We start from the raw sequence: 12923 nt of genomic DNA on the forward strand, positions 1-12923 counted from the left end.
AATTTTGATGGGTCCCAATAGGATACCCTAGTTTGTCTATCTTTATACCTTGTTTACCACTGAACTTTCTGGGTAGTACTTGCTATTGCTATATGTGGTTTTGGGTATGGAGATACCTTTTATTCATGATTATATCTTTGTTATCAGTTGTTATTTACTATTCATGATAAGATCATTATGTTAATTGGAACATGGAGAACCACCCGGGAAAACAGTGCTACCACAAGGGTTTATGGACGCCCTTGGCTGATTAATTAGGAAAGCTAGTGGAGGACTACCTTACCCGAAAGGGGCAAGGGCAGTAGGGAGTGGTCAGTGTAGGGAGGTCCTTGGTTGATTTTGCTGCGATGGCGGTCAGGCAAGAACCCTGCACTGTAGCGGGTTTTCTGAAGCTAGTGGAACTTTGTAAAGGCCTCGTAGTGGTACCCTGCCTCGCTTCCTTGGTAGAGGTGTATGGAGTCTGATCAACTCTGTGGCAAATGGGTAACACGACTTGTGGGTAAAGATGCACAACCTCTGCAGAGTGTAAAACTGGTATACTAGCCGTGCTCACGGTCATGAGCGGCTCGGACACTCACATGATTAATTTATGGAACTTAAACTCAATTTGTCATTCCATTGCATCTAGGATTATTTTATTATTACTTTTACTTATTATTTCTAAGGTTTGGTATTTACTTGCACTTAGTAATTGCTAATAAAATTTTGACCAACTTAAAAGCAATGCTCAGCTTCAGCCTTATATCATTGATCAGCCTTACACTTCATGAACTCCCACCTTTGGTGAGTTCATGCCACATTATTCCCCACAACTTGTTGAGCGATGAACGTATGTGAGCTCACTCTTGCTGTCTCACACCCCCCACAGGAGAAGAGCAGGTGGTTCAGGAGGAGCCACAAGGCGAGGAGTATGATCTGATCTAGGTGGCGTTTCTCAGTTGACATTGGCGCCGACGATCCTTAGTTCTTTTTATGTTTACTCTTTTATTTTGTAATAAGTCTTCCGCTATGTAATAAATACTCTGATGTTTTATGACATTTATCTCTATACACTCTGTTCATATATTTGTTGTCTTCTTGGCGCATGTATGAGATGCACCTGGCTTTGTTCCTTAAAATCGGGTGTGACAGATCCTTACTATTATTCTTATAAAATAATAAAGAACTAGCGAAAATTCCTGAAAGCATTATTCAGCGTTTACAGGGCGCGGGGGCAGGAGCATGGTGTCGCCCCTGTGCACGCCTACATTAGACTCTTAATAGTAGTAGCGAAGGGGTACAACCGATTGATACAAGCGGAAATGATCTACAAACCAGTTTATATCTTATTTTCTTCATTTCTTAGTTCTAGGTTTAGTTTTCGCCATAGTTGTAGTTTCACGAACCCTAATCTTCACCTCTCTTCGGCTCTACGTTGTCTTAACACGCTTTGGATGGTCCGTCGACTCTAAAGCAACTTTAGAATCCCTCCTCCCCGACGAGGTCCCTTTTAGTCCGAGGAGGTTGGATCTAGGTTCTTCCCGATAGCATATAGCCACATATAGGCCATGTTTGGTTTCAATTAGTCTTAGGACTAAACTTTAGTCCCTACTTGTTTGGTTTTAAGGACTAAATAGATTCTAAAGTCATTAAATACATTGTCCAAAGACTCAAATACCCTTGGAATACACTCATGTGGACTTTTAGTCTCTTTTAGCACATATGTGAAGGACTAAAGACTAAATCATTTTAGTCCCAGTGTTTGGCAAAAAAAGGACTAAATGAGACTAAAAACTAGAGACTAATCTTTAGTCCCTCTAACCAAACACCCTATAGTCTACTGTCCGAACAATCCGGTTTTCAAAGTTGGACAATCCACACGAGATGAGAGGCCCCGAGGTCCTACAAATCACTTGCATGTTGTATGGATAATTAATATTTGGTTGGGAAGGCGCCAACACAACCCTTATATATATATACTGTTATTATATATTACACCTGGGTGCATTCAATATAGAGAATGCACCCAGGCGCAACCTACGCGCCCATGTGCACATGGTCCGACCCAACCTATCCAACAGCCGAACCGACGCAGCGGAACCGATATTGTGCCTTTTCACTTACCCGCGCCCGACTGCGCCTTTTCCACTTTCCTGGCACTCCGCGTACGGCTCAATCCATTCTCTTCCCCGGCGACCTAGCCCTCGCCGTAGCCGTTGTGCGCTCGCTCCCGTTCCCGTCTTCGTCCATCCTGCACGCTCCCGCACGCTCCCGCTCGTTCCCAGCTCCGGCCCCCTCCACACTTCTCCGCGAACGGATCCTCCGCTCCCGTCAGAATCGTTTGCTCGCCTGAGACGTAGACCGCGAACGTCGACGTAGCCCGCGCCGGAGTAGTTTGCGCCCGCGACCGCCGTGTAAGCGCATCCGATCTCTCTCCCATTTCTCTGTCCCCATTTTTTGGATTTGTTTTGTTATTTTCGGTAATAGACAGGTAAACCCCATTTTTTCCCCAAGTGTTGCAACTAGTATTATTCGTTGATTGGAATTATTAATTGTTGTATTCTAGGTTATAATCTAGGTTAATGCGGATACATTTCATTTTTGAATAAGCAGTTTGTGTTCTAGGTTATAATCTCAGATGTTTCCACTTTTATTGTAACTGCAGTGTACCTTTTGTTGCAACTGGTCCATGACATAAGTTGCAACTGGTCCATGACATAAGTTGCAACTGTATAATTTTTACTTTCAGACCACATACATCATTACTGTCTTTTATAACTGTGCTCGTATACAACTAGTTATTTGTTTAAATTCACTGTTGCAACTGTCCCAGTAGTAATATTTTAGCAGTCTTGTTGCAACTGACTTATGTCGCATGTTGCAATTCTGTCCCAGTACTAATGTATGTGTGCAGCATTAGTGTGTATTGCAACTATTTTTTGTTCCTATTTTTGTACTGTGTGTTTTAGTTTGTTGATTAGCAATTTTTGGTTATGAGATATGTACCATGTGTTTGTGCCCTCATGTTTTTTTCATTCCCATTTTTTCAGTGTTTTTTATAATGGATGAAGATCAGAATGTATCAGGCCAGCAAGGCGCTCATGCTGTCCGTCGCTCTCCCCGTGTTGAAAACAAGAGAAAGCAATTAGATAAAAATGAATTAAAGGAAAGGAAGAAGAGATTAAGGTTGAAAGTCCCTCCTATACAAGACGCCGAAAGTGATGATGAAAAAGACACAGAGTTTGTTCCTGGTGGCGATGGGTCTGGTGATGACAATGTTGGTATTGTTGGTGGAGATGAAAATAAGGGTATAACTAAGACACGAGCTATTCGATGCTCACCTGGGAAGTTTATAAAGCTTGTGAATTCTCTATCTGATGAATTGAAAAGTGAAGTGGTTGCTAAGGGGTTTGGCGGCCTGCTTAGATTCAAGCCACATTTATTGTCGAGAAAGTTGCTTAGCTGGCTGATGCGGAAGCTTAACCCAGAAACAATGAAATTAGAGATTGGTGGTGGGAAAGAGATTCAAATCACCGAACACAGTGTTTGGTGTGTGTTGCAGTTACCAAACGTTGGCAGTGATCCGCCCCCCATGTCTGATGCAGATGCTCGTGCCTTGCGGGACGAGCTGGGGGAGCAAATTTGTGGGAAATCTTATAGACGCATATCTGGCATCAATATATCTGTTATCACTGATAGATTGCAGAAGAGGACTCTCAATGGGGAGCTGGGCCTGAGAGCCTTCTTCATGGCAGCATTTCAGTGTCTTCTATTCTCCAATACTGACACTCGCATCAGGATTGATGATGTGAAGTACACTCAGGACATGCAGAACATGGGCAACAAGAACTGGTGCAAAGCTGTAGTAGACAGGCTGAGCATAGCTGCTTGTCTTTATAGAAAGGATTTTGCGGAGAAAGGCATTAATGCACCCATCAGTGGATGCGGGATCTTTGTAGCTGTAAGCTCAACACACACATTCAATTTTTGCCCTTGCAACTTACTCTTCCAATTACACAAGTAGTAATTTTTTATGTTTACTGTTACAACTGTCATATGTTACAAGTTGCAATTTGAGGGCATTTTTTTATGATAACTTAGTTCACACATTCACATGTATTTTGTAATTTATGTTGTTCATAAAGTAGCAATAATTTTAGTATGAGGCTATTTCAACTGGCTTATTGCACCTGTGCCAATTTGGTTTACTTTTTTTCATTATATGAATTCAACCTAAAATACCCATGTGTCTTTTACCTAATGTTAAAAACATGCAGATGCTTTATGTCGACAACCTGCAACATGGATTAGACACAAGTCCTTTTTCAATCCCTCGATGTGCTTTCTTGGACTCCAAGATGATTGATGCTATAGCAAATATGGATCTCAGGGGAGATGTTCCTCCTGGGACCACTGAGTTTGGACACCTCAGGGTAAGTTGCAAATGATACTCCACAATAGTTGCAATTTGTTATTCATTTATCATTTTATCATTGTTTTTTTTTTACTTTCAGTTGAGAAGTATCACTGACACGTGCTACGGCGTCCCCATTGGTGCTCTAGCAATATTACATGCTCCAGTACCAGCACCTGCCCCAGTAGCAGTCCCTAATCCAACAGCAGCACCTAACCCAGTAGCAGCAGCATCTGTCCCAGTAGCAACAGCAGCACCTACTGGGACATCTGCTGATGTGCTTGGCACATCCCATGATCCCGTCGGTCATGCTTCCTTCAATATCCAACCCCCAGTCTTTTACCAGTACCCTAGCTTTAGATCTTCTTTTGGTCAGAGTATCACTGATTTAGTTGGAAGGAGTAGGAAGTCAGATGCGCTGAACATCTTGAAGGCGTTTGATGAAAGCACTAGTGAAGCCCAGTCGTACACACAGAAGGCTGTGAAGTATTCAACAATATCCCGCGACCTTATGGCAAAAGCTCACCACGAGTGCTACACTGGCATTCAGAAGCTTATCGCTGACGCTATCGTTGAGAAGCGAGCTGCCAAAGAGCGCAGGAGGAAGGTGAAGAACGACCCTAGAGCAGGAGCAAGTATTTTTTGTTGCATATAGGATAATATTATTGTTTGCAAGCACCCACCATACAAGTTGCAATTTGCCCAGACACATCAATATGTGTTTACAATCATTTTTTAAATTTGTATGCAGGAGCAGGAACTAGTTCAATTGCACCGGAGGACCAATCTAGAGGAGGTGATGGTGAAGAAATTATACGGAGTCCCGTTGCAATTGACCCTAGAGCTGGAGCAGGTATTTTTTATTGCATACAGTATAATATTATTGTTGCAACCACCCACCATACAAGTTGCAATTTTACCCATATACATCACTTTGTGCTTTCAATCATTTTTTTAAATTTGTATGGAGGATCAGGAACTACTTCAAATGTACCGGAAGACCAACCTGGAGGAGGTGATAGTGAAGAAATACAGTTGGATTGCAGTGGTGGAGATCTTGATGACAGCTTAGATTTTACGAGAACCCCATTGAGTGGTGATGACATTGATCTGGAAGAGGGAAATTTGAATAGAAGTAAGCCTACCTATGTCTTCCATGCTTAAAAAATGTTTTCTCTCATCTTGATTATTCCTTTTTTTCATTTATATTTTTTATTCTTTCCCCTGGCAGCACCTCCTGATTTATGTGGGTCAATCCGAAGTATTGATGATATATTGCAAATGATGTATTCCCCATAGCACTTTGCAAGCATTGATGGCGAGGTTAGTTTATTGTGTTTTTTTATTACCATCAACTCCTTTTTTCTGATTAATATTATGATTTTTCCCTTTTTCTACAATTACAGTCCCCTCACAATAGCCAGCCGACTCGTGCACCACGAATTACTGTTCGCAAGAGGAAGGCTTCCTCAAACCCCCCTGGCAATGATCAACGGCCTGTGGTAAGATCATCTGATACCCATGTGAAAGCAGTCCATAGTTGCAATCAGGCCCCACCTATTGTAGTAATCATAGCCTATACCAACTTGCAATTAATCATATATTATGAACAGGGACCACCTGAGACAGAAGAGGAGCCTCTGAGCAGGGACACTGGGATGCAGCATCCTACTGCCCAGGTATGTTCATGCAATTCGTGTCTTTTTTTTATAATATAAATGATTCACTTTCATAATACAAATATGTTAATTTGGCTATTCTACTCAACTGCACCAGGATCATATAACTTACTCAAGGAGGAGCGATAGGTCCATTCAAGTTGCCAACACACAGAAGGCAGAGGCTGAGATGAAGAATGCTGAAGCTGAGGAGGCTGAGAAGAGAAAGGCTGAAGCCGAACAAGCTGATAAGAAGAAGGCAGAAGAAGCTGAGAATAAGAGAAAGGCTGAGGCCGAAGTAGCTGAGATCAAGAGAAAGGCTGCAGCTGAAGAAGCTGAGAAGAAGAAGGAAGTAGAAGCTGAGAATAAGAGAAAGGCTGAGGCCGAAGTAGCTGAGATCAAGAGAAAGGCTGCAGCTGAAGAAGCTGAGAAGAAGAAGGAAGAAGAAGCTGAGGATAAGAGAAAGGCTGAGGCCGAAGAAGCTGAGATTAAGAGAAAGGCTGAGGCTGAAGAAGCTGAGATTAAGAGAATGGCTGCAGCTGAAGAAGTTGTGAAAAAGAAGGCTGATGCCGAGAAGAAGGTTGATGCGGAGGAGAAAAGGATACAGGTTGCAATCCAGAAACAGCTAAAGGACAACATCAAAGCTTTGAAAAAGCCGGTGCCCGCTGCCAAGTTAAAGAAGATGTTCCAGTTACAAATGTCAAAAGAATATGCTGAGCAGCGCCAACAGTACGAGGATAGGTTGAACATGCTTCGTCAGGAGGCCAAAGCTGAGATTGATAGTTTGGAGAAGAGCATTGATGGCCAGGCAGGACCCAGCTCGTCATTTGATGATATCCAGTTCCCGGCGGAGTCTGATGATGATATCAACAATTTGACCCAACCAATCCGACTTTCTCAAGACGAAGTCTCAGTAGGCCAGGCTGATTTCAGTGAGTTTCAAAGGATGATATTCAAGCGCCTAGGTGATAGAGTGCTGAAGAAGCCTAGGGAGTACATATCCCCGTTCAAGATCCCTCGTAATCGACCTGAGATACCCCTGGTCAAGGCTGTTGCACTTAGGCGGAAGATCGCATCTGATCCTGAGCTGAAAAGGTTTTTTTTGTTTTTCCCAAGTTGCAATTGCTATTTACATTTTATTTTGCAATTCTAACCAAGTAGCAATTATTTTTCTTGAACAGTTAGTTACTTATATAGCAGTAGCAATCGCACCTAATGCGTGGTTGCAATCACACCATAACAGAAGTTGCAGTCATTTTTATTTAAAAAGAATTTCACAGAGTTATATAGTACATGCAATTACAACACACTAGTTGCAATTTTACTACACCAGTAGTTTGCAATCATATTTGTGTAACAGAATTTCCCAGAGTTATTCAGTACTTTGAAATCACACTAGACCAACAGTTGCAATTACAGCACACCAGCAGTTGCACATTCTACTGTTCTTCTCACTAATCCATATGTTTTTTTCTTTTTTTTTTGATGATGCAGGAGAATTTTGTTGGAGTTTGGACTTCTTGTTGGACTAACTAGCGAGGAAATTTTAACATCTTTTTCTAATGACACCCTTGGTGAGTCAGGAATCATAGACTTTTTCGTGCACTGCATGCGACATGATGATATTGTGCACAAGGTTGATTCTTGTGGATACAGAGTGTTTCTGACCACTGGTTTTTATGTAAGTTTCTTCTCCAAAACCATGTATTTTTTGTATACTGTCTTGCATTTATGTGTTTAAACTAATTTAATCATTTATCATTTCTCTTTTTTATTTATTCTCCAAACTGGAAAACACATACAGTTCAATGTATCAACGTGTGAAGCAGTACTCAACGCTGATAAATCTGAGACGGAAGAATTCATATATGTATGGAATAATCTGATGTCTGAGTGCGAAAACTATGATTTGTCAAGAGCAAAATTGGTTAGCAGACCTTTTCCCCAACCCACTTTTTTCATACCTACAATTTTTTACTTTCCATCATTTACAGTTGCAATCACCAGGACACATACTTTGCAACTGTCTATACTTTTTTCTTGCAACTTTTTTTTCATATATGTTTTCCATTTTTAGTAATTAGTTTTCTACTCCTTCCTTGCACCAGGTTTTTGTCCCTATCAAAGATGGTGCTCACTATTTTGTATATTGCTTCAATTTTATCCATAAGCGTATTGATGTGCTGGACTCGAACGACTACTTCCTGAATTGTTCTAATCAGGAAGAACGGCACAAGGCTGTCTTTGCCAAAATCCCAATCATTGATGCAGCCTTCCAGAAAGTTTCCAACCTCAAGTTACCCAGAGTTAGCAAGTGGAGGCGGCCTTTTATTGATGTGCCAAAGCAAGCAGGTCAAAGCGATTGTCTTTTTTTTGTATGGAAGTACATGGAATATTATGATGGGGACAAAATGACCAAGGAAATCAATCCGGTTAGCCATGCTGTCAACTGATTTTCTATCTGTTTTGGTGTTTTTTTTGTGTGTTTTCTATGTGTGAATCATAATATAGTCACTGACCATTATGATGTTTTTATGCCATTGCAGTTCAAGGGCCCAATATACAGATGTGAGCTGTTGCATTACGAGATCTTCCACCCTTTGAACCAAGCTGAAATTCCTGGTTCGCTTGATAAGTTTAGAATTGGTGGTCGTCCGTTGCCAATTGAATGGGATAGTAGTCAGTCGAACAATTAGATTCATGCAAAAACAATCTGTTGTGTTATGCAGTAGTCAGAAACAATCAGTTGTGTTATGTTATCTCCAGAAACAATCCAGTAATGTTGTTTAGGTTGCAACCAGCGCACTGGTTCCATTTGCAACTGGTCTATTCATCTAGTTGTTATCGTACTCTAAACTGCAGTTTCCAATTTTGTTTGAAAAATCCCAGCCATTGCAGTTGCAACCAATGTATATGTTTGTGTTCTGTACCCACCGGCGAGGTGGAGCCCTTCCATATGAGGCAGTTGCAACCAGCGTATATGTTACAGTTGCAACTGAAATTGTAATCGTAGTTGCAACTGACCATGACCACTCATTTTTATTTCTATGTTTGGTAACCAGCATGATGGCAAACTTTGCAAATCTGTTTATGAGTAGTAGCAGCGTATATGTTACAGTTGCAACTGAAATTGTAATCGTAGTTGCAACTGACCATGACCACTCATTTTTATTTCTATGTTTGGTAACCAGCATGATGGCAAACTTTGCAAACCTGTTTATGAGTAGTAGCAACTGTTATATGATAATAAAACAAGATATATTTTAATTATATGTCGAGACGTAAACAGATAACACAGATTCATGTATTATTCAGTGTATACATACAGTTGCAATCAGCGCAACTACGATGTTGCAATTGGTTGGTCATGTGTGTCCACTGTTTTCCGAACAGTCACATAGTCATTATTGAGTTTAACTTACACAGAGTTATAAAATAAGATAAAATTGAAATTTTACATTGGAGATTCAGTCAGATTAATAGTCATCCTTAATCACTTTCGTCCTGGTAATTAACATGGCAAGTTGTCGCCCTCCTAATTCTTGCAATCACCGCGTGTGCTGCTGACTCCTGCACCGCCATAGTGCACCCAGATTGCTGTGTATCATCCCCCTCACTCTGTACCTCATCTTGATTCCCATCTAGTCCTTTTTTTATTGTTGGGCGACCTCTTTTTCTTGGAGTCCAACCTACAGTTTTCGCACTTCTCTTTTTGTCCTTGTTCTCGGCCGCTCTGCTTCTGTTTGGGTTCTGAGGGCATGTTGTGCTATAGTGCCCCCTAACATGGCAGGTTTGGCACTCTCTTATGCCCTGACCACCACTATATGTGTTGTATGGATTAGCAGGTTCCACACTATTTTTAGCACATTTAGCCCCACTGGCAGACTTCCTACCCTTCGTGCGCGACACTGGCGGTTCAGTCAATCTTAGATCAGTGAGGCAGTTTGCAGAATCTGGATTCAGGCCCGATTCCGGTGGTGGTGTAGGTCCAGTTGGCATCACAACAGGTTCTATATTGTTGTCAGAACTTTGTTGTGTTGGTGCAATGGGACCAATATTCCGCCGTCCTTCTGCATCTTGCTGCAACTCAGTATTTGTTGCTTCGTCCGGACCAATCGGACCAATCTCCGCTGTTCGTAGAAGCTCAATCCCAGGAGTTATCATGTCGATGTGCCTGATAGTTTCAGTGTATGCTCTATCAGATTTGCTTCCCGCTCTTCCCAGTCGCATTAACTTTGGCAGCAGCTTCGACAACCTTGACTGCTCTGTCTCATTTTGACCACCAACACTCACATCGTGTCGGTCCCACGGAACCACAGATCTTGCATTACGTGTATATCGCTTCAGAATGTACTTTTCAGGTATGTTTTGGACTTGGAGGTGGGTGAATGCCTTTATTATGTGCATGCAGAACAGACCTGCATTTTTTTGTTGCAATTTGGATGTAAATATGCAGGAACATCAATGTTTAATTTTGTTAATGTAACGAGGTTGCAATTCATCTCACCTGTATGCTCCCACTGCATGCATTCGCATTTATACACGCCTGCTGCTTTGTCAGCCACCACCTTGAATGCGTGTTGTGCCCAGCAAAATGTCCCATCACCTTTCTCATGTTTCACCAAGTAACCGCATTCCACTCCCGGATCAGGCTCTATCACAAAAGCTGTGCTGTTAATATATTCCCTCTTGTATTCATTGTACACAGCCCTGGTGTACACCCTGCTGAGTTGCTCATCAAATCTTGATTTGCAGGCTCTGACAACTTCAGTCTGCATCAAGACCAGCAGTTGCAATCACATTAGACAGCAGTTGCAATTACACGAGACAGCAGTTGTAATCATTGTTTGTTTAACCAATTTTTGGGCATAGTTATATAGAAGTTGCAATCACACCAGACCATCAGTTGCAATTACACCAGACAACAGTTGTAATCATTGTTTGTTTAACAAAATTCCCCAGAGTTATTCAGTGCTTGCATCCACACCACACCAGCAGTTGCAATTACAACACAACAGTAGTTGCAATCATTTTGTTTACATTTTTTAACAGATATTTGGGTAGAATTATACAGTAGTTGCAATCACACCACACCAGCAGTTGGAATCATTTATGTTTAACAGTTTTTTTACAATCAGACCAAAAAAATCAGGGGTGTGGGCAAATACCTGTGAGTAGTGTGACTCCCCAGCATCCATGTGGTCTGTGTGCTGAATCGAGTCAAGCACCCTCTTTGCAAATATATGCAGGCTTGTCACATTGTTAACATAACCATCTTTCAAAACCCTGTTTTGGCTCTCAGATCTCTGGGTGGAAGTCATTCGCCCACAGTACATGCCTTTGAAATATGTTGCTATCCATCTCTTCCTTTTCTGCCACAATGCAACAATTGCAGGGTGTTCTCTTATACCACATTCATCCACCAGCTTATTCCACTCCACCTCAAATTGTGTGGGCCCCAGAGGATAGTTTATCAGGGACTGCAGTATCTCCTTTAGATTATTATCATTGTGCAATTTGTACAGCTCCTCGAGTTCGTAATCCCATGTTCTGGTTATGTGCCATCGGCAATTTCGGTGTTGTGTCTTGTTAAACACAATCCTTATTGCTTCCTTCATCGCTGCATCTTCATCTGTTTGTCAAAAAAATCAGCAAAAAACCCCAATAGGTTTGCAATCAAGCAGTTTAAAATATTGCAATCATCTTCAAAGATACAGTTGCAACAACACAGCAGTAATTATGTGACAAGCATTTTTTTGTAGCCAAAGCATACCTGTAAGAATCACAAAAGGTTGCTGACCACCCATGCAACTTTTAAAGGTCTCAAAAAGCCATCTGAATGTGTCTATTGTTTCATCCCGAAGAAGTGCTTGGCCAAAGGACACATTTTTCAAATTATTGCTGCAACCCACAAACATGGCCAACGACATATGCTTGTTGTTAGTCTTGTGTGTTGTGTCAAATGTGACTACATCCCCAAAATCCTTGTATTCTGCACGCTGACTTGCATGACACGAAAAAATGCTCCGAAGCACATTTGTTTTTGGTTCAAAATCCACATCCCAGTAAAAGTATTCATTGTGTTCTTTGCACTCCCTGAAAAATTGGAACAGTTTATCCATGTCACCATCCCTCTCCTCCCTTGCTTGCTCAGCTTTCCTGTACCATAAAAGAAAAAACAAATGAAGATGTTGTTGTCAATATATCGCACAAAGATATGATGTCAGTTTTTTTTATGACCTACTTGTTATGGACATCTTTCTCTGTGAACGGCCAGTTTTGACGGCCTCCAAATAATTCTGACATTACATTCATTGCTGCCTGTGTTGGCACCCCACTCTTTGACATGATTGCAAACAGGTCATCCAACGCTGCCTCCCTCTGCTTATGAGAATGCATATATCTCACCATCCTTGGTGAGGGTTCAAGTTTGTGATTGTGTGCTTCCTGAACATGATAAAAATACCAAATATTGCGCTTCTTGTCCTCCTTCACCTTCACATAAGCAGGGCAACCAATTCTCATCGATGTCTTATTTGTCATAGGCTCCTCATTCTCTTGACCTGGCTTCAGAAACCCCTCACGGTTGCAAACCCAGTGTCTGGTTTCTTTACTAGTCCTTTTTGTCCTGACACTAAAACCAGCCAATTTTGCATAGTCAAGGTAAAAGAGGTAGGCTTCTTCTTTTGTATCAAATGTTTGCTGCACCCTGGGGACAAACACATCAAGTATGTTTGCATCCTGTAGGACAACACGCAATCATGAGTTTTGCAATTAGAGGATACACATAGTTGCAATCAACAAGCAACAAACGTTGCAACTCGAGCACAAACACACCATGCAACTGTAATCAGTGAGTAAAAACAGAGACT

At 41.5% G+C, this 12923-nt stretch overlaps 1 protein-coding gene across 1 annotated transcript; it reads right to left on the reverse strand.

Moving 5' to 3' along the window:
* Nucleotides 1-9540: 9540 nt before the first annotated feature.
* LOC103629124 (protein FAR-RED ELONGATED HYPOCOTYL 3-like) lies at nt 9541-11391 on the reverse strand. Its single transcript, XM_008650315.2, has 3 exons — nt 11220-11391; nt 10559-10823; nt 9541-10469 (listed from the first exon to the last, which is right to left on the reverse strand). The coding sequence occupies exons 1-3, from the start codon at nt 11385-11387 to the stop codon at nt 9541-9543; spliced, it is 1362 nt and encodes a 453-aa protein (XP_008648537.2). The 5' UTR covers nt 11388-11391.
* Between the last annotated feature and the right edge of the window lie 1532 nt (nt 11392-12923).

Source organism: Zea mays, chromosome 6 (genome assembly GCF_902167145.1).
Source record: "Zea mays cultivar B73 chromosome 6, Zm-B73-REFERENCE-NAM-5.0, whole genome shotgun sequence".
NCBI lineage: Eukaryota > Viridiplantae > Streptophyta > Magnoliopsida > Poales > Poaceae > Zea > Zea mays.

Bases quoted from the DNA above. Each gene is read 5' to 3' on its own strand.
- LOC103629124 (XM_008650315.2), bottom strand. From the start codon at position 11,387: ATGTACTGTGGGCGAATGACTTCCACCCAGAGATCTGAGAGCCAAAAC. The intron at 10,824-11,219 runs GTATTTGCCCAC...GTCTTGATGCAG, and splicing joins GGGAGTCACACTACTCACAG to ACTGAAGTTGTCAGAGCCTG. The intron at 10,470-10,558 runs GTGAGATGAATT...AAAAAAATGCAG, and splicing joins CATGCAGTGGGAGCATACAG to GTCTGTTCTGCATGCACATA.